General features: G+C 42.4%; 1 protein-coding gene across 1 annotated transcript in view; it reads left to right on the top strand.

Moving 5' to 3' along the window:
* Positions 1–11,800, top strand: part of LOC129842283 (Fc receptor-like protein 5) — a 107,514-nt gene extending 95,714 nt beyond the window's left edge. Inside the window, exons 7-9 of the mRNA XM_055910767.1 lie at positions 3–307; positions 2,106–2,121; positions 11,523–11,800. Coding sequence (XP_055766742.1) covers positions 3–307; positions 2,106–2,121; positions 11,523–11,800 — 599 coding nt within the window. The remainder of the gene's footprint in view (positions 1–2; positions 308–2,105; positions 2,122–11,522) is intronic.
* The last annotated feature ends 7,616 nt before the right edge of the window (positions 11,801–19,416 follow it).

Raw genomic sequence — 19,416 nt, 5'->3', positions numbered from 1 at the left:
AGATGGAGCTGTGATCCTGGAGAGTCCTGCCCTTCCTGTGACTGAGGGAGATTCTGTGACTCTGCGCTGCAGATATCAGGGAACTCCCTCTGGCCTCACAGCTGTTTTCTACAAAGATGGATCCCTCATCAGGGCTGAGACTACAGGAGAGATGACCATCCCTGCAGTGTCCAAGTCAGATGAAGGACTCTACAAGTGTTCCAACTCTAAAGGAGAATCACCAGAGAGCTGGATGACTGTGACAGGTGAGAATATGAGAAACCTTGACATTCAGATAATCTGGTTCTTCTTTACACTGTTAAGTGGTGCTGAAACCTGCATTATAAACTGGGTGGTTCTTCTTTACACTGTTAAGTGGTGCTGAAACCTGCATTATAAACTGGGTGGTTCTTCTTTACACTGTTAAGTGGTGCTGAAACCTGCATTATAAACTGGGTGGTTCTTCTTTACACTGTTAAGTGGTGCTGAAACCTGCATTATAAACTGGGTGGTTCTTCTTTACACTGTTAAGTGGTGCTGAAACCTGCATTATAAACTGGGTGGTTCTTCTTTACACTGTTAAGTGGTGCTGAAACCTGCATTATAAACTGGGTGGTTCTTCTTTACACTGTTAAGTGGTGCTGAAACCTGCATTATAAACTGGGTGGTTCTTCTTTACACTGTTAAGTGGTGCTGAAACCTGCATTATAAACTGGGTGGTTCTTCTTTACACTGTTAAGTGGTGCTGAAACCTGCATTATAAACTGGGTGGTTCTTCTTTACACTGTTAAGTGGTGCTGAAACCTGCATTATAAACTGGGTGGTTCTTCTTTACACTGTTAAGTGGTGCTGAAACCTGCATTATAAACTGGGTGGTCCTTCTTTACACTGTTAAGTGGTGCTGAAACCTGCATTATAAACTGGGTGGTTCTTCTTTACACTGTTAAGTGGTGCTGAAACCTGCATTATAAACTGGGTGGTTCTTCTTTACACTGTTAAGTGGGGCTGAAACCTGCATTATAAACTGGGTGGTCCTTCTTTACACTGTTAAGTGGTGCTGAAACCTGCATTATAAACTGGGTGGTTCTTCTTTACACTGTTAAGTGGTGCTGAAACCTGCATTATAAACTGGGTGGTTCTTTACACTGTTAAGTGGTGCTGAAACCTGCATTATAAACTGGGTGGTTCTTCTTTACACTGTTAAGTGGTGCTGAAACCTGCATTATAAACTGGGTGGTCCTTCTTTACACTGTTAAGTGGTGCTGAAACCTGCATTATAAACTGGGTGGTTCTTCTTTACACTGTTAAGTGGTGCTGAAACCTGCATTATAAACTGGGTGGTCCTTCTTTACACTGTTAAGTGGTGCTGAAACCTGCATTATAAACTGGGTGGTTCTTCTTTACACTGTTAAGTGGTGCTGAAACCTGCATTATAAACTGGGTGGTTCTTCTTTACACTGTTAAGTGGTGCTGAAACCTGCATTATAAACTGGGTGGTTCTTCTTTACACTGTTAAGTGGTGCTGAAACCTGCATTATAAACTGGGTGGGTCCAGCCCTGAATGCTGATTGGCTGGAAGCAGTGGTATATCAGACCATCTACCACAGGTATGACAAAACATAAATGTTTATGCTAAAGGATTCAGGAGCTCTCTCTCTCTGTTGTATTTACAATGGTGTTTGTTCTTCACTGGTTGCCCTTTTCTTGTGGCAACAGATCACAAATCTTGCTGCTGTGATGGCACACTGTGGAATTTCACCCAGTAGATATGCGAGTTCATCAAAATGTGATTTTTTTTTCAAAGTCTTTGTGGGTCTGTGTAATCTGAGGGAAAAATGCGTGTCTAATATGGTCATAGATTTGTCAGGAGGTTAGGAAGTGCAGCTCAGTTTCCACCTCACTTTGTGGGCAGTGTGCATATAGGCTGTCTTGTCTTGAGAGCCAGGTCTGTTTTCTTTGTTAATTCTTTCCAATGTGCCAAGTAATTATCTTTTTGTTTTCTCATGATTCGGTTGGGTGTAATTGTGCTGTTGTCCTGGGGCTCTGTGGGGTGTGTTTGTGTTTGTGAACAGAGCACCAGGATCAGCTTGCTTAGGGAGCTCTTCTCCAGGTTGATTTATCTGTAGATGATGGCTTTGTTATGTAAGGTTTGGGAATTGCTTCCTTTTAAGGTGGTTGTAGAATTTAATGGCTTTTTTCTGGATTTTGGAAATTAACAGGTATAGGCCTAAGTCTGCATGCATTATTTAGTGTTTTATGTTGTACACAGAGGATCATTTTGTAGAATTCTGCATACAGAGTCTCAATTTGGTGTTTGTCCCATTTTGTGAATTATTGGTAGGTGAGCAGACCTCACAACCACAAAGGATTCTATAACTGATTCAAGTATTTTTAGCCAAATCCTAATTGGTATGTCAAATTTGCTGTTCCTTTTGATGGCATTGTCTCTCAGATTGTTCACTGCTTTGTGGAACTTACCTGTGGCGCTGATGTTTAGGCCGAGGTGTGTTGTGCGCTCTGGGGCAGTGGTTCCCAAACGTTTTATAGGACCGTACCCCTTCAAACATTCAACCTCCAGCTGTGTACCCCCTCTAGCACCAGGGTCAGCACACTCTCAAATATTGTTTTTTGCCATCATTGTAAGTCTGCCACACACACACCATACGATACATTTATTAACTTCTTATGGCTGCAAGCCCGAGGCCGCCCACAATATGACAACAGCCAGCTCAAGTGCAGGGCGCGAAATTCAAAAGATATTTTTTAGAAATATTTAACTTTCACACATTAACAAGTCCAATACAGCAAATGAAAGGTACACATCTTGTGAATCCAGCCAACATGTCCGATTTTTAAAATGTTTTACAGCGAAAACAGCACGTATATTTATGTTAGCTCACCACCAAATACAAAAAAGGACAGACATTTTTCACAGCACAGGTAGCATGCACAAAGCCAACCTAACTAACCAAGAACCAACCAAACTAACCAAGAAACAACTTCATCAGATGACAGTCTTATAACATGTTATACAATAAATCTATGTTTTGTTCGAAAAATGTGCATATTTGAGCTATAAATCATAGTTTACATTGCAGCTACAATCAGAAATTGCACCGAAAGCAGACATAATAATTACAGACACCAACGTGAAATACCTAAATACTCATCATAAAACATTTCTGAAAAATACATGGTGTACAGCAAATGAAAGACAGGCATCTTGTGATTCCAGCCAATATTTCCGATTTATTAAGTGTTTTACAGCGAAAACACAATATAGCGTTATATTAGCTTACCACAATAGCCAGAAACACAAGCCATTTCCCAGCAGCAAAAGTTAGCGATCGTAACAAACCAGTAAAAGATATATAATTTTTGACTAACCTTGATATTCTTCATCAGATGACAGTCCTATAACATCAGGTTATACATACACTTATGTTTTGTTCGAAAATGTGCATATTTAGAGCTGAAATCAATGGTTAGACATTCTGCTAACGTAGCTACTTTTTCCACAACGTCCAGATATTTTTCTGACACTTTTTCTGACACACATATTCTGACCAAATAGCTATTCATAAACATAACAAAAAAATACATGTTGTATAGGAAATGATAGATCCACTAGTTCTTAATGAAATCGCAGTGTTAGAATTCTAAAAAATAACTTCATTACGACATCCAGCTTCAGTATAGCTAGAGTACCCAAAAGTTGGGCGCCGACGACTACTTCACATGTACGACAGATATATGAAATAGCATCATAAAATGTTTCTTACTTTTGCTGATCTTTCATCAGAATGTTGGACAAGGGGTCCTTTGTCGGGAACAATCGTTGTTTGGTTTTAGAACGGCCACTTTCCCTCTTGAATTAGCAAGCACACTTGCCAAGTGGCACGGATCTCTCCATCGTCAACAAAGTCAGAGAACGGAACACGGCAAAACTCCCGAAAAAATTTCAATAATCTGATTAAACTATATTGAAAAAACATACTTTACGATGATATGGTCACATGTATCAAATAAAATCAAAGCCGGAGATAGTAGTCGCCTATAACGACAGCTTTTCAAAAGGCAAATCCATGTCCCTCTTCGCGCCTTCCTGAAAACAGGAAATGGAGGACACGTCATTCCATGAGCTGTAATTCGACTCCAGATCAAGTTACACAGTCCATTTCTTCTCTCACTCCTTTTCGACATCTAGTGGAAGACGTATGAAGTGCATCTAAACTAATAAATAACATGGACTTTAATAGGCAGCCCCTGGAACAGTGCCTCAATTTCAGACTTTCCACTTCCTGTCAGGAAGTTTGCTGCAGAATGAGTTCTGTTTCACTCACAGATATAATTCAAACGGTTTTAGAAACTAGAGAGTGTTTTCTATCCAATAGTAATAATAATATGCATATTGTACGAGCAAGAATTGAGTACGAGGCCGTTTGAAATGGGCACCTTTTATCTGGCTACTCAATACTGCCCCTGCAGCCATAAAAAGTTAAACATAAGAATGAGTGTGAGTTTTTGTAACAACCTGGCTTGTGGGAAGTGACAAAGAGCTCTTATAGGACCAGGGCACAAATAAAAATATAATAATAATCAATAATGTCGCTCTTTATTTAACCATCTTACATATAAAACCACTATTTGTTCATTGAAAAATGTGAATAACTCACCACATTTCAAATACTTTACGTCAGTACTTTGCCCCTTGATAGCCAGCGCACTTCTGTATGTTGTAAAAGTGTTACATGGTCGTTGCCCTTATCATTGTATAATGCAGAAAATACACGAGAGTTCAGGGGCCTTGCTTTAACAAAGTTAACCATTTTCACAGTAGTGTCAAGTCTTTCAAGTTCAGGCATTCCCTTAGCAGCAAGAGCCTCTCGGTTGATGCTGCAGTGTACCCAAGTGGCATCGGGAGCAACTGCTTGCTCGTGCGTTACCACTCCACTATGTCTCCCTGTCATGGCTTTTGCACCATCAGTACAGATACCAACACATCTTGTCCACCAAAGTCCATTTGACGTCACAAAGCCGTCCAGTACTTTAAAAAATATCCTCTCCTGTTGTCCTGGTTTCCAGTGGTTTGCAGAAGAGGATGTCTTCTTTAATTGACCCCCCATAAACGTAACGGACATATACCAGGAGCTGTGCCAGGCCCGCCATGTCTGTTTACTCATCCAGCTGTAACCCATAGAATTCACTGGCTTGTATGCGAAGCAGTAATTGTTTCAAAACATTTCCTGCCATGTCACTGATGCGTCGTGAAACTGTGTTTGATGAAGGTATTGTCTGTATAGTTTTTTGGACCTTTTCCCCCCAGCATTGTCCCAGCCATATCCGTGGCAGCAGGAAGAATTACGTCCTCCACAATAGTATTGTGTTTGCCTGTCCTAGCCATTCGGTAGCTCACCATATAAGACGCTTTTAGCCACTTCTAATTAATGTTATCTATTGATTTTATGAATTTGTCTTACTACTTGAAAGTCATCTTTATTCTCACTCAAAAAACTCCTTATTTTTGAAATTGGAATATTTTGTTTCTAAATGTCTGTGCATGAGTGAAGGTTTCATCGAGTTGTGAGATATACTTTAGCACATATAACACACTGTGGCTGAGGAAAGGCACTACTCCCAATATAAGTGAACCCCAAATCAATCATCACATCTTCACATAAAAATGTGATTCAGAATTAAATAACGTTATGATATATATTTTTTTAACGTTATTATTTATTTCTGAATGTAAAGGCAGTCAATGTTGTTCTCCTCCTCAAACGAGGAGGAGCATGGATAGGACCAAGATGCGGATTGAGGGAAATAAGCCATCTTTTAATGAACACAGCAAAACAAGACACTACAAAAACTACAAAACAACAAACGTGACTAACCTTCAACTGTCCTGTGTGGACACAGGAACAAACACCCACAAAACACCAGTGAAACCCTGGCTGCCTTTGTATGACTCTCAATTAGAGACAAACAATACACACCTGTCTCTAATTGAGAATCATACCAGGCCGAACACAAAACCCCACATAGAAATACAAACATAGACAAACCCACCCAACTCACGCCCTGACCAACTAAAATGAATACAAAACAAAGGAAAACAGGTCAGGAACGTGACAGAACCCCCCCCTTAAGGTGCGAACTCCGGGCGCACCAGCACAAAGTCTAGGGGAGGGTCTGGGTGGGCGTCTGTCCACGGTGGCGGCTCTGGCGCTGGTCGTGGTCCCCACCCCACCATAATCAATCCCCGCTTCTTTATCCACCTCCCAATGACCACCCTCCCTCTAACACCGCCTAAATGAGCGACCAGCACCGGGACAAGGGGCAGCACCGGGACAAGGGGCAGCACCGGGACAAGGGGCAGCACCGGGACAAGGGGCAGCACCGGGACAAGGGGCAGCACCGGGACAAGGGGCAGCACCGGGACAAGGGGCAACACCGGGATAAGGGGCGGCAGGTCCTGGCTGAGGGACTCCGGCAGGTCCTGGCTGAGGGACTCCGGCAGGTCCGGGCTGAGTGGCAGCTCCGGACTGTAGGGCAGCTCCGGACTGTAGGGCAGCTCCGGACTGTAGGGCAGCTCCGGACTGTAGGGCAGCTCCTGACTGGCGGGCAGCTCCTGACTGGCGGGCGTCTCTGGCAGCTCCTGACTGGCGGGCGTCTCTGGCAGCTCCTGACTGGCGGGCGTCTCTGGCAGCTCCTGACTGGCGGGCGTCTCTGGCAGCTCCTGACTGGCGGGCGTCTCTGGCAGCTCCTGACTGGCGGGCGTCTCTGGCAGCTCCTGACTGGCGGGCGTCTCTGGCAGCTCCTGACTGACGGACGGCTCTAGCGGCTCCTGACTGACGGACGGCTCTACTGGCTCGGGACAGACGGGCGGCTCTAATGGCTCGTGGCAGACGGCTGACTCAGATGGCGCTGGGCAGACAGATGGCTCAGACGGCGCTGGGCAGACAGATGGCTCAGACGGCGCTGGGCAGACAGATGGCTCAGACGGCGCTGGGCAGACAGATGGCTCAGACGGCGCTGGGCAGACAGATGGCTCAGACGGCGCTGGGCAGACAGATGGCTCAGACGGCGCTGGGCAGACAGATGGCTCAGACGGCGCTGGGCAGACGGGCCGTTCAGGCACCGCTGGGCAGACGGCAGACTCTGGCCGGCTGAGACGCACTATAGGCCTGGTGCGTGGTACCGGAACTGGAGGTACCGGGCTGAGGGCACGCACCTCAGGGCGAGTGCGGGGAACAGGAACAGGGCACACTGGACTCTCGTGGCGCACTCTAGGCCTGGTGCGTGGTACCGGAACTGGAGGTACCGGGCTGAGGGCACGCACCTCAGGGCGAGTGCGGGGAGAAGGAACAGTGCGTCCAGGGCTCTGGAGACGCACAGGAGGCTTGGTGCGTGGTGCCGGAACTGGAGGCACCGGGCTGGAGACACGCACCATAGGGAGAGTACGTGGAAGAGGAACAGGGCTCTGGAGATGCACTGGAAGCCTGGTGCGTGGTGTAGGCACTGGTGGTACTGAGCTGGGGTGGGAAGGTGGCGCCGGATATACCGGACCGTGAAGGAGGACACGTGCTCTTGAGCACCGAGCCTCCCCAACCTTACCAGGTTGAATGGACCCCGTAGCCCTGCCAGTGCGGCGAGGTGGAATAGCCCGCACTGGGCTATGCAGGCGAACCGGGGACACCACCTGTAAGGCTGGTGCCATGTACACCGGCCCGAGGAGACGTACGCCATGTACACCGGCCCGAGGAGATGTACTGGAGACCAGATACGTTGGGCCGGCTTCATGGCACTCGGCTCGATGCCCAACCTAGCCCTCCCAGTGCGGCAAGGTGGAATAGCCCGCACTGGGCTAAGCACGCGTACTGGGGACACCGTGCGCTTTACCGCATAACACGGTGTCTGACCAGTACGACGCCCTCTCACTCCACGGCAAGCCCGGGGAGTTGGCTCAGGTATCCTACCCGGCTTCGCCACACTCCCCTTTAGCCCCCCCCCCCCCCCCCCCAAGAAATTTTTGGGTGAGCCTCTCGGGCTTCCAGCCTCTCATACGTGCTGCCTCCTCATACCAGCGCTCCTGGGCTGTGGCTGCCTCCTTCTCCTCCCGAGAGCGGCGATTCTCTCCCACCTTAGCCCAGGGTCCTTCTCCATTTAAAATTTGCTCCCAACTCCATTCCTCTTCTCTCCATTGCCTTAGTTCTTTTTCTCTCTCCTCAATCCGCTTGGTCCTGTTGTGGTGGGTGTTTCTGTAAAGGCAGTCAATGTTGTTCTCCTCCTCAAACGAGGAGGAGCATGGATAGGACCAAGATGCGGATTGAGGGAAATAAGCCATCTTTTAATGAACACAGCAAAACAAGACACTACAAAAACTACAAAACAACAAACGTGACTAACCTTCAACTGTCCTGTGTGGACACAGGAACAAACACCCACAAAACACCAGTGAAACCCTGGCTGCCTTTGTATGACTCTCAATTAGAGACAAACAATACACACCTGTCTCTAATTGAGAATCATACCAGGCCGAACACAAAACCCCACATAGAAATACAAACATAGACAAACCCACCCAACTCACGCCCTGACCAACTAAAATGAATACAAAACAAAGGAAAACAGGTCAGGAACGTGACACTGAATCACATTTTTATGTGAAGATGAAAAGTATTCAGTTGAAGTCGGAAGTTTACATCCACTGACACACTTTTATTACTCCATCAGTTTTTGACTCCATCAGTAGCTATCACAAATTCGGCCAAATAAAGATATAAATAGCCACTAACCAAGAAACAACCTCATCAGATGACAGTCTGATAACATATTTATTGTATAGCATATGTTTTTTTTCGAAAAATGTGCATATTTCAGGTATAAATCATAGTTTACATTGCAGCTACATTCAGAAATTGCACCGAAAGCAGCCATAATATTTACAGACACCAACGTCAAATACCTAATTACTCATCATAAAACATTTCTGAAAAATACATAGTGTACAGCAAATGAAAGACAGGCATCTTGTGATGCCAGACAATATTTCCGATTTATTAAGTGTTTTACAGCGAAAACAAAATGTTGCGTTATATTAGCTTAGCACAATAGCCAGAAACACTTGGACGCCGGCGACTACGACAGATATATGAAATAACATCATAAATTGGTTCTTACTTTTGCTGATCTTTCATCAGAATGTTGAACAAGGTGTCCTTTGTCCAGATGAGTTGTTGTTTGGATTCAGAATGGCAACTTTCTCTCTCCATTTAGCAAGCGCACTAGCCGGGTTGCACGGATCTCTCCATGTAAACAAACGGAAGAGAACGGAACACGGCAAAACTCCCCAAAAAATTTCAATAATCTGATGAAACTATATTGAAAAAACATACTTTACGATGATATGGTGACATGTATCAAATAAAATCAAAGCCGGAAATAATAGTCGCCTATAACGTCAGCAAAACAAAAGGCAATCCCACTGTCCAAATGGCGTTCTTCAGAGTACCGGAACTGGGGTACACGTCATTCCAAGAGGATTTATTCCATCCCAGATCGAGATAATCACCTCATTTCTTCTCTCACAGCCTTCTTGACACCCAGAGGAAAGTGTATGACGTGTATGTATACTAATAGGTCTTGTGCCCATGTATAGGCATGAAGAAGAACAGAGCATCGATTTCAGACTTTCCACTTCCTGGTCAGGAAAAGTGCTGCAGAATGAGTTCTGTTTCACTCAGAGAAATAATTCAAACGGTTTTAGAAACTAGAGAGTGTTTTCTATCCAATAGTAATAATAATATGCATATTGTACGAGCAAGAATTGAGTACGAGGCCGTTTGAAATGGGTACGATTTAACTGGCTACTCAATACTGCCCCTTGCAGCCATAAGAAGTTAAAACTAGTTTTCAACCACTCCACAGATGTCTTGTTAACAAACTATAGTTTTGGCAAGTCGGTTAGGACATCTACTTTGTGCGTGACACAATTCATTTTTCCAACAATTGTTTAGACAGATAATTTCACTTATAATTCATTGTATGACAATTCCAGTGGGTCAGACGTTTACATACACTAAGTTGACTCTGCCTTTAAACAGCTTGGACAATTCCAGAAAATGATGTCATGGCTTTAGAAGCTTCTGATTGGCTAATTGACATCATTTGAGTCAATTGGAGGTGTACCTGTGGATGTATGTCAAGACCTACCTTCAAACTCAGTGCCTCTTTGCTTGACATCATGGGAAAATCAAAAGAAATCAGCCAAGACATCAGATAAAAAATTGTAGACCTCCACAAGTCTGGTTCATCCTTGGGAGCAATTTCCAAACGCCTGAAGGTACCACGTTCATCTGTACAAACAATAGTATGCAAGTATAAACACCATGGGACCACGCAGCCGTCAAACCACTCAGGAAGGAGATGCGTTCCTTCTCCTAGAGATGAACGTACTTTGGTGCGAAAAGTGCAAATCAATCCCAGAACAACAGCAAAGGACCTTGTGAAGATGCTGGAGAAAACAGGTACAAAAGTATCTATATCCACAGTAAAACGAGTCCTATATCGACATAACCTGAAAGGCCGCTCAGCAAGGAAGTTTATATATTATATAAAAGCTGGTGCTGTGATCTTGGAGAGACCTGTTTATATATGATGTTTATATATTATATACAGCTGGAGCTGTGATCCTGGAAAGACCTGTTTATATATTATATACAGCTGGAGCTGTGATCCTGGAGAGGCCTGTTTATATGTTATATACAGCTGGAGCTGTGATCCTGGAGAGACCTGTTAATATATGATGTTTATATATTATATACAGCTGGAGCTGTGATCCTGGAGAGACCTGTTTATATATTATATACAGCTGGAGCTGTGATCCTGGAGAGGCCTGTTTATATATTATATACAGCTGGAGCTGTGATCCTGGAGAGACCTGTTTATATATGATGTTTATATGTTATATACAGCTGGAGCTGTGATCCTGGAGAGACCTGTTAATATATGATGTTTATATATTATATACAGCTGGAGCTGTGATCCTGGAGAGACCTGTTTATATATGATGTTTATATAGTATATACAGCTGGAGCTGTGATCCTGGAAAGACCTGTTTATATATGATGTTTATATATTATATACAGATGGAGCTGTGATCCTGGAGAGACCTGTTTATATATGATGTTTATATATTATATACAGCTGGTGCTGTGATCCTGGAGAGACCTGTTTATATATTATATACAGCTGGAGCTGTGATCCTGGAGAGACCTGTTTATATGTGATGTTTATATATTATATACAGCTGGTGCTGTGATCCTGGAGAGACCTGTTTATATATGATGTTTATATATTATATACAGCTGGAGCTGTGATCCTGGAGAGACCTGTTTATATATGATGTTTATATATTATATACAGCTGGAGCTGTGATCCTGGAGAGACCTGTTTATATATAATGTTTATAGATTATATACAGCTGGAGCTGTGATCCTGGAGAGACCTGTTTATATATAATGTTTATATATTATATACAGCTGGAGCTGTGATCCTGGAGAGTCCTGCCCTTCCTGTGACTGAGGGAGATTCTGTGACTCTGCGCTGCAGATATCAGAGAATTCCCTCTGACCTCACAGCTGATTTCTACAAAGATGGATCCCTCATCAGGACTGAGACTACAGGAGAGATAACCATCCCTGCAGTATCCAAGTCAGATGAAGGACTCTACAAGTGTTCCAACTCGAAAGGAGAATCACCAGAGAGCTGGATGACAGTGACAGGTGAGAATATGACAAACCATAAGAAAAGCCCTTAGCCGTGGTGTATTGCCCATATACCACACCCCCTCGGGGCTTATTACTTAACTTCTACTTGGTACTCATCCCGGATCCTCATCAGTAAAAAAGCTGACTAGCATAGCCTAGCATAGCGCCACAAGTAAATACTAGCATCTAAATATTATGAAATCACAAGTCCAAGACACCAGATGAAAGATACACATCTTGTGAATCCAGCCATCATTTCCGATTTTTTAAATGTTTTACAGCAAAAACACTATGTATTTCTATTAGCTAACCACGATAGCAAAAGACTCAACAGCATATTTTCACAATTTTTTTACCGCATAGGTAGCTATCACAAATTCAACCAAATAAAGATATAAATATTCACTAACCAAGAAACAACTTCATCAGATAGATGACAGTCTGATAACATATTTATTGTATAGCATATGTTTTGTTCGAAAAACGTGCATATTTGAGGTATAAATCATAGTTTTACATTGCAGCCACCATCACAAATCTCACCAAAGCAGCTAGAATAACTACAGAGACCAACGTGAAATACCTAAATACTCATCATAAAACATTTATGAAAAATACATGGTGTACAGCAAATGAAAGACAAACATCTAGTGAATCCAGCCAATATTTCAGATTTTTTAAGTGTTTTACAGCGAAAACACAATATAGCATTATATTAGCTTACTACAATAGCCTACCACACAACCGCATTCATTCAAGGCAACGTTAGCGATAGCGAATAAACCAGCAAAATATATTACTTTTTTCACTAACCTTCTCAAACTTCATCAGATGACAGTCCTATAACATCATATTACACAATACATATATGGTTTGTTCGAAAATGTGCATATTTAGCGGCACAAATCGTGGTTTTACAATGTGAATACGTAGTGAAAAAGCAGAAATATTGTCCGGAGAAATCTTGTAGAGGCACCTAATCTAAACAAATAACTAATCATAAACTTTACTAATAAATATATGTTGGACAGCAAATTAAAGATACACTAGTTCTTAATGCAACCGCTGTGTTAGATTTAAAAAAAATAACTTTAGTACAACATACAGTTTACGTTATAGCGAGACAGCGCCCAAAATCAGGGCGGAATAAACGTCTAAACATTTTCGACAGAAATACGAAATAACATCATAAATGGTTCCTACTATTTGATGAGATTCCATCAGAATCTTGTACAAGGTGTCCTTTGTCCAGAATAATCGTTGTTCGGTTGTAGAATGTCGTCTTCATCTGTCGAATTAGCTAGCAAACGACATGCGGAACAGAAGTGTCCAACTCACCACAACGCATAACAAAGAAAATACCGAAAATCGCAATGAACTGATATAAACTGATATAAGTCGGTTAAAAATAACTAGTTTATGATGTTTTTAAGACATATATCAAATAAAATCAGAGCCGGATATATCTAACGTCTATAACGAAAGCTTTTCAGAACGCAATCCTGAGGTCTGTCTCGCGCCAAGACGAACGGTGAAAAGACTAGACGTTCCAAGAGGTCTTGTTCGGCCTCAGATAGAGCTATACACCCCATTCCAACTCTCACTGCCTACTGACATCTAGTGGAAGGTGTATGCAGTGCATGTAGACCCATAGATTCCATGCAAATTAATAGGATGACCCTGGAACAGAGCCCCCGATTTCAGATTTCTCACTTCCTGACAGGAAGTTTGCTGCAAAATGAGTTCTGTTTTACTCACAGATATAATTCAAACGGTTTTAGAAACTAGAGAATGTTTTCTATCCAATAGTAATAATAATATGCATATTGTACGAGCAAGAATTGAGTACGAGGCAGTTTAATTTGGGAACGATTTTTTACAAAGTGGAAACAGCGCCCCCTATTAAGAAGAAGTTTAATGGTTACTGACGTGGTAGTTACAAGTATTTAAAATGTATTTGCTGTAACTAACCATGAAAATATCAAATCAATTGTATTAGTCACATGCGCTGAATACAACAGGTGTAGGTAGACCTTACAGTGAAATGCTGAATACAACAGGTGTAGTAGACCTCACAGTGAAATGCTGAATACAACAGGTGTAGTAGACCTCACAGTGAAATGCTGAATACAACAGGTGTAGTAGACCTCACAGTGAAATGCTGAATACAACAGGTGTAGTAGACCTTACAGTGAAATGCTGAATACAACAGGTGTAGTAGACCTCACAGTGAAATGCTGAATACAACATGTGTAGGTAGACCTTACAGTGAAATGCTGAATACAACAGGTGTAGTAGACCTTACAGTGAAATGCTGAATAAAACAGGTGTAGGTAGACCTTACAGTGAAATGCTGAATACAACAGGTGTAGTAGACCTCACAGTGAAATGCTGAATACAACAGGTGTAGTAGACCTTACAGTGAAATGCTGAATACAACAGGTGTAGTAGACCTCACAGTGAAATGCTGAATACAACAGGTGTAGTAGACCTTACAGTGAAATGCTGAATACAACAGGTGTAGTAGACCTCACAGTGAAATGCTGAATACAACAGGTGTAGTAGACCTTACAGTGAAATGCTGAATACAACAGGTGTAGTAGACCTCACAGTGAAATGCTGAATACAACAGGTGTAGTAGACCTTACAGTGAAATGCTGAATACAACAGGTGTAGTAGACCTTACAGTGAAATGCTGAATACAACAGGTGTAGTAGACCTCACAGTGAAATGCTGAATACAACAGGTGTAGTAGACCTCACAGTGAAATGCTGAATACAACAGGTGTAGGTAGACCTTACAGTGAAATGCTGAATACAACAGGTGTAGTAGACCTTACCGTGAAATGCTGAATACAACAGGTGTAGTAGACCTCACAGTGAAATGCTGAATACAACAGGTGTAGTAGACCTTACAGTGAAATGCTGAATACAACAGGTGTAGGTAGACCTTACAGTGAAATGCTGAATACAACAGGTGTAGTAGACCTCACAGTGAAATGCTGAATACAACAGGTGTAGTAGACCTCACAGTGAAATGCTGAATACAACAGGTGTAGTAGACCTTACAGTGAAATGCTGAATACAACAGGTGTAGTAGACCTAACAGTGAAATGCTGAATACAACAGGTGTAGGTAGACCTTACAGTGAAATGCTGAATACAACAGGTGTAGGTAGACCTTACAGTGAAATGCTGAATACAACAGGTGTAGTAGACCTTACAGTGAAATGCTGAATACAACAGGTGTAGTAGACCTCACAGTGAAATGCTGAATACAACAGGTGTAGTAGACCTCACAGTGAAATGCTGAATACAACAGGTGTAGTAGACCTTACAGTGAAATGCTGAATACAACAGGTGTAGGTAGACCTTACAGTGAAATGCTGAATACAACAGGTGTAGTAGACCTCACAGTGAAATGCTGAATACAACAGGTGTAGGTAGACCTTACAGTGAAATGCTGAATACAACAGGTGTAGTAGACCTTACAGTGAAATGCTGAATACAACAGGTGTAGTAGACCTCACAGTGAAATGCTGAATACAACAGGTGTAGTAGACCTTACAGTGAAATGCTGAATACAACAGGTGTAGGTAGACCTTACAGTGAAATGCTGAATACAACAGGTGTAGTAGACCTCACAGTGAAATGCTGAATACAACAGGTGTAGTAGACCTCACAGTGAAATGCTGAATACAACAGGTGTAGTAGACCTTACAGTGAAATGCTGAATACAACAGGTGTAGTAGACCTAACAGTGAAATGCTGAATACAACAGGTGTAGGTAGACCTTACAGTGAAATGCTGAATACAACAGGTGTAGGTAGACCTTACAGTGAAATGCTGAATACAACAGGTGTAGTAGACCTTACAGTGAAATGCTGAATACAACAGGTGTAGTAGACCTCACAGTGAAATGCTGAATACAACAGGTGTAGTAGACCTCACAGTGAAATGCTGAATACAACAGGTGTAGTAGACCTTACAGTGAAATGCTGAATACAACAGGTGTAGTAGACCTCACAGTGAAATGCTGAATACAACAGGTGTAGTAGACCTCACAGTGAAATGCTGAATACAACAGGTGTAGTAGACCTCACAGTGAAATGCTGAATACAACAGGTTTAGTAGACCTCACAGTGAAATGCTGAATACAACAGGTGTAGTAGACCTCACAGTGAAATGCTGAATACAACAGGTGTAGTAGACCTCACAGTGAAATGCTGAATACAACAGGATTAGTAGACATCACAGTGAAATGCTGAATACAACAGGTGTAGTAGACCTCACAGTGAAATGCTGAATACAACAGGTGTAGTAGACCTCACAGTGAAATGCTGAATACAACAGGTGTAGTAGACCTCACAGTGAAATGCTGAATACAACAGGTGTAGTAGACCTCACAGTGAAATGCTGAATACAACAGGTGTAGGTAGACCTTACAGTGAAATGCTGAATACAACAGGTGTAGTAGACCTTACAGTGAAATGCTGAATACACCAGGTGTAGACCTTACAGTGAAATGCTGAATACAACAGGTGTAGTAGACCTCACAGTGAAATGCTGAATACAACAGGTGTAGGTAGACCTTACAGTGAAATGCTGAATACAACAGGTGTAGTAGACCTCACAGTGAAATGCTGAATACAACAGGTGTAGTAGACCTTACAGTGAAATGCTGAATACAACAGGTGTAGTAGACCTTACAGTGAAATGCTGAATACAACAGGTGTAGGTAGACCTTACAGTGAAATGCTGAATACAACAGGTGTAGGTAGACCTTACAGTGAAATGCTGAATACAACAGGTGTAGTAGACCTTACAGTGAAATGCTGAATACAACAGGTGTAGGTAGACCTTACAGTGAAATGCTGAATACAACAGGTGTAGTAGACCTTACAGTGAAATGCTGAATACAACAGGTGTAGTAGACCTTACAGTGAAATGCTGAATACAACAGGTGTAGTAGACCTTACAGGGAAATGCTGAATACAACAGGTGTAGTAGACCTCACAGTGAAATGCTGAATACAACAGGTGTAGTAGACCTTACAGTGAAATGCTGAATACAACAGGTGTAGTAGACCTTACAGTGAAATGCTGAATACAACAGGTGTAGTAGACCTCACAGTGAAATGCTGAATACAACAGGTGTAGTAGACCTCACAGTGAAATGCTGAATACAACAGGTGTAGTAGACCTTACAGTGAAATGCTGAATACAACAGGTGTAGTAGACATTACAGTGAAATGCTGAATACAACAGGTGTAGTAGACCTCACAGTGAAATGCTGAATACAACAGGTGTAGGTAGACCTTACAGTGAAATGCTGAATACAACAGGTGTAGTAGACCTTACAGTGAAATGCTGAATACAACAGGTGTAGTAGACCTTACAGTGAAATGCTGAATACAACAGGTGTAGTAGACCTCACAGTGAAATGCTGAATACAACAGGTGTAGTAGACCTTACAGTGAAATGCTGAATACAACAGGTGTAGTAGACCTTACAGTGAAATGCTGAATACAACAGGTGTAGTAGACCTCACAGTGAAATGCTGAATACAACAGGTGTAGTAGACCTCACAGTGAAATGCTGAATACAACAGGTGTAGTAGACATTACAGTGAAATGCTGAATACAACAGGTGTAGTAGACCTCACAGTGAAATGCTGAATACAACAGGTGTAGGTAGACCTTACAGTGAAATGCTGAATACAACAGGTGTAGTAGACCTTACAGTGAAATGCTGAATACAACAGGTGTAGTAGACCTTACAGTGAAATGCTGAATACAACAGGTGTAGTAGACCTCACAGTGAAATGCTGAATACAACAGGTGTAGTAGACCTCACAGTGAAATGCTGAATACAACAGGTGTAGTAGACATTACAGTGAAATGCTGAATACAACAGGTGTAGTAGACCTCACAGTGAAATGCTGAATACAACAGGTGTAGGTAGACCTTACAGTGAAATGCTGAATACAACAGGTGTAGTAGACCTTACAGTGAAATGCTGAATACAACAGGTGTAGTAGACCTTACAGTGAAATGCTGAATACAACAGGTGTAGTAGACCTCACAGTGAAATGCTGAATACAACAGGTGTAGTAGACCTTACAGTGAAATGCTGAATACAACAGGTGTAGTAGACCTTACAGTGAAATGCTGAATACAACAGGTGTAGTAGACCTCACAGTGAAATGCTGAATACAACAGGTGTAGTAGACCTCACAGTGAAATGCTGAATACAACAGGTGTAGGTAGACCTCACAGTGAAATGCTGTATACAACAGGTGTAGTAGACCTTACAGTGAAATGCTGAATACAACAGGTGTAGTAGACCTCACAGTGAAATGCTGAATACAACAGGTGTAGTAGACCTTACAGTGAAATGCTGAATACAACAGGTGTAGTAGACCTCACAGTGAAATGCTGAATACAACAGGTGTAGTAGACCTCACAGTGAAATGCTGAATACAACAGGTGTAGTAGACCTTACAGTGAAATGCTGAATACGACAGGTGTAGTAGACCTTACAGTGAAATGCTGAATACAACAGGTGTAGTAGACCTTACAGTGAAATGCTGAATACAACAGGTGTAGTAGACCTCACAGTGAAATGCAGAATACAACAGGTGTAGTAGACCTTACAGTGAAATGCTGAATACAACAGGTGTAGTCGACCTCACAGTGAAATGCTGAATACAACAGGTGTAGTAGACCTAACAGTGAAATGCTGAATACAACAGGTGTAGGTAGACCTTACAGTGAAATGCTGAATACAACAGGTGTAGGTAGACCTTACAGTGAAATGCTGAATACAACAGGTGTAGTAGACCTTACAGTGAAATGCTGAATACAACAGGTGTAGTAGACCTCACAGTGAAATGCTGAATACAACAGGTGTAGACCTTACAGTGAAATGCTGAATACAACAGGTGTAGTAGACCTCACAGTGAAATGCTGAATACAACAGGTGTAGTAGACCTCACAGTGAAATGCTGAATACAACAGGTGTAGTAGACCTTACAGTGAAATGCTGAATACAACAGGTGTAGTAGACCTCACAGTGAAATGCTGAATACAACAGGTGTAGTAGACCTCACAGTGAAATGCTGAATACAACAGGTGTAGTAGACCTCACAGTGAAATGCTGAATACAACAGGTTTAGTAGACCTCACAGTGAAATGCTGAATACAACAGGTGTAGTAGACCTCACAGTGAAATGCTGAATACAACAGGTGTAGTAGACCTTACAGTGAAATGCTGAATACAACAGGTGTAGTAGACCTCACAGTGAAATGCTGAATACAACAGGTGTAGTAGACCTCACAGTGAAATGCTGAATACAACAGGTGTAGTAGACCTTACAGTGAAATGCTGAATACAACAGGTGTAGTAGACCTCACAGTGAAATGCTGAATACAACAGGTGTAGTAGACCTCACAGTGAAATGCTGAATACAACAGGTGTAGTAGACCTCACAGTGAAATGCTGAATACAACAGGTGTAGTAGACCTCACAGTGAAATGCTGAATACAACAGGATTAGTAGACATCACAGTGAAATGCTGAATACAACAGGTGTAGTAGACCTCACAGTGAAATGCTGAATACAACAGGTGTAGTAGACCTCACAGTGAAATGCTGAATACAACAGGTGT

This window comes from Salvelinus fontinalis, unplaced genomic scaffold, assembly GCF_029448725.1.
Source record: "Salvelinus fontinalis isolate EN_2023a unplaced genomic scaffold, ASM2944872v1 scaffold_0029, whole genome shotgun sequence".
Lineage (NCBI taxonomy): Eukaryota > Metazoa > Chordata > Actinopteri > Salmoniformes > Salmonidae > Salvelinus > Salvelinus fontinalis.
Note: the sequence above shows the minus strand (reverse complement) of the source record. Positions and strands in the feature narration are given on the sequence as shown.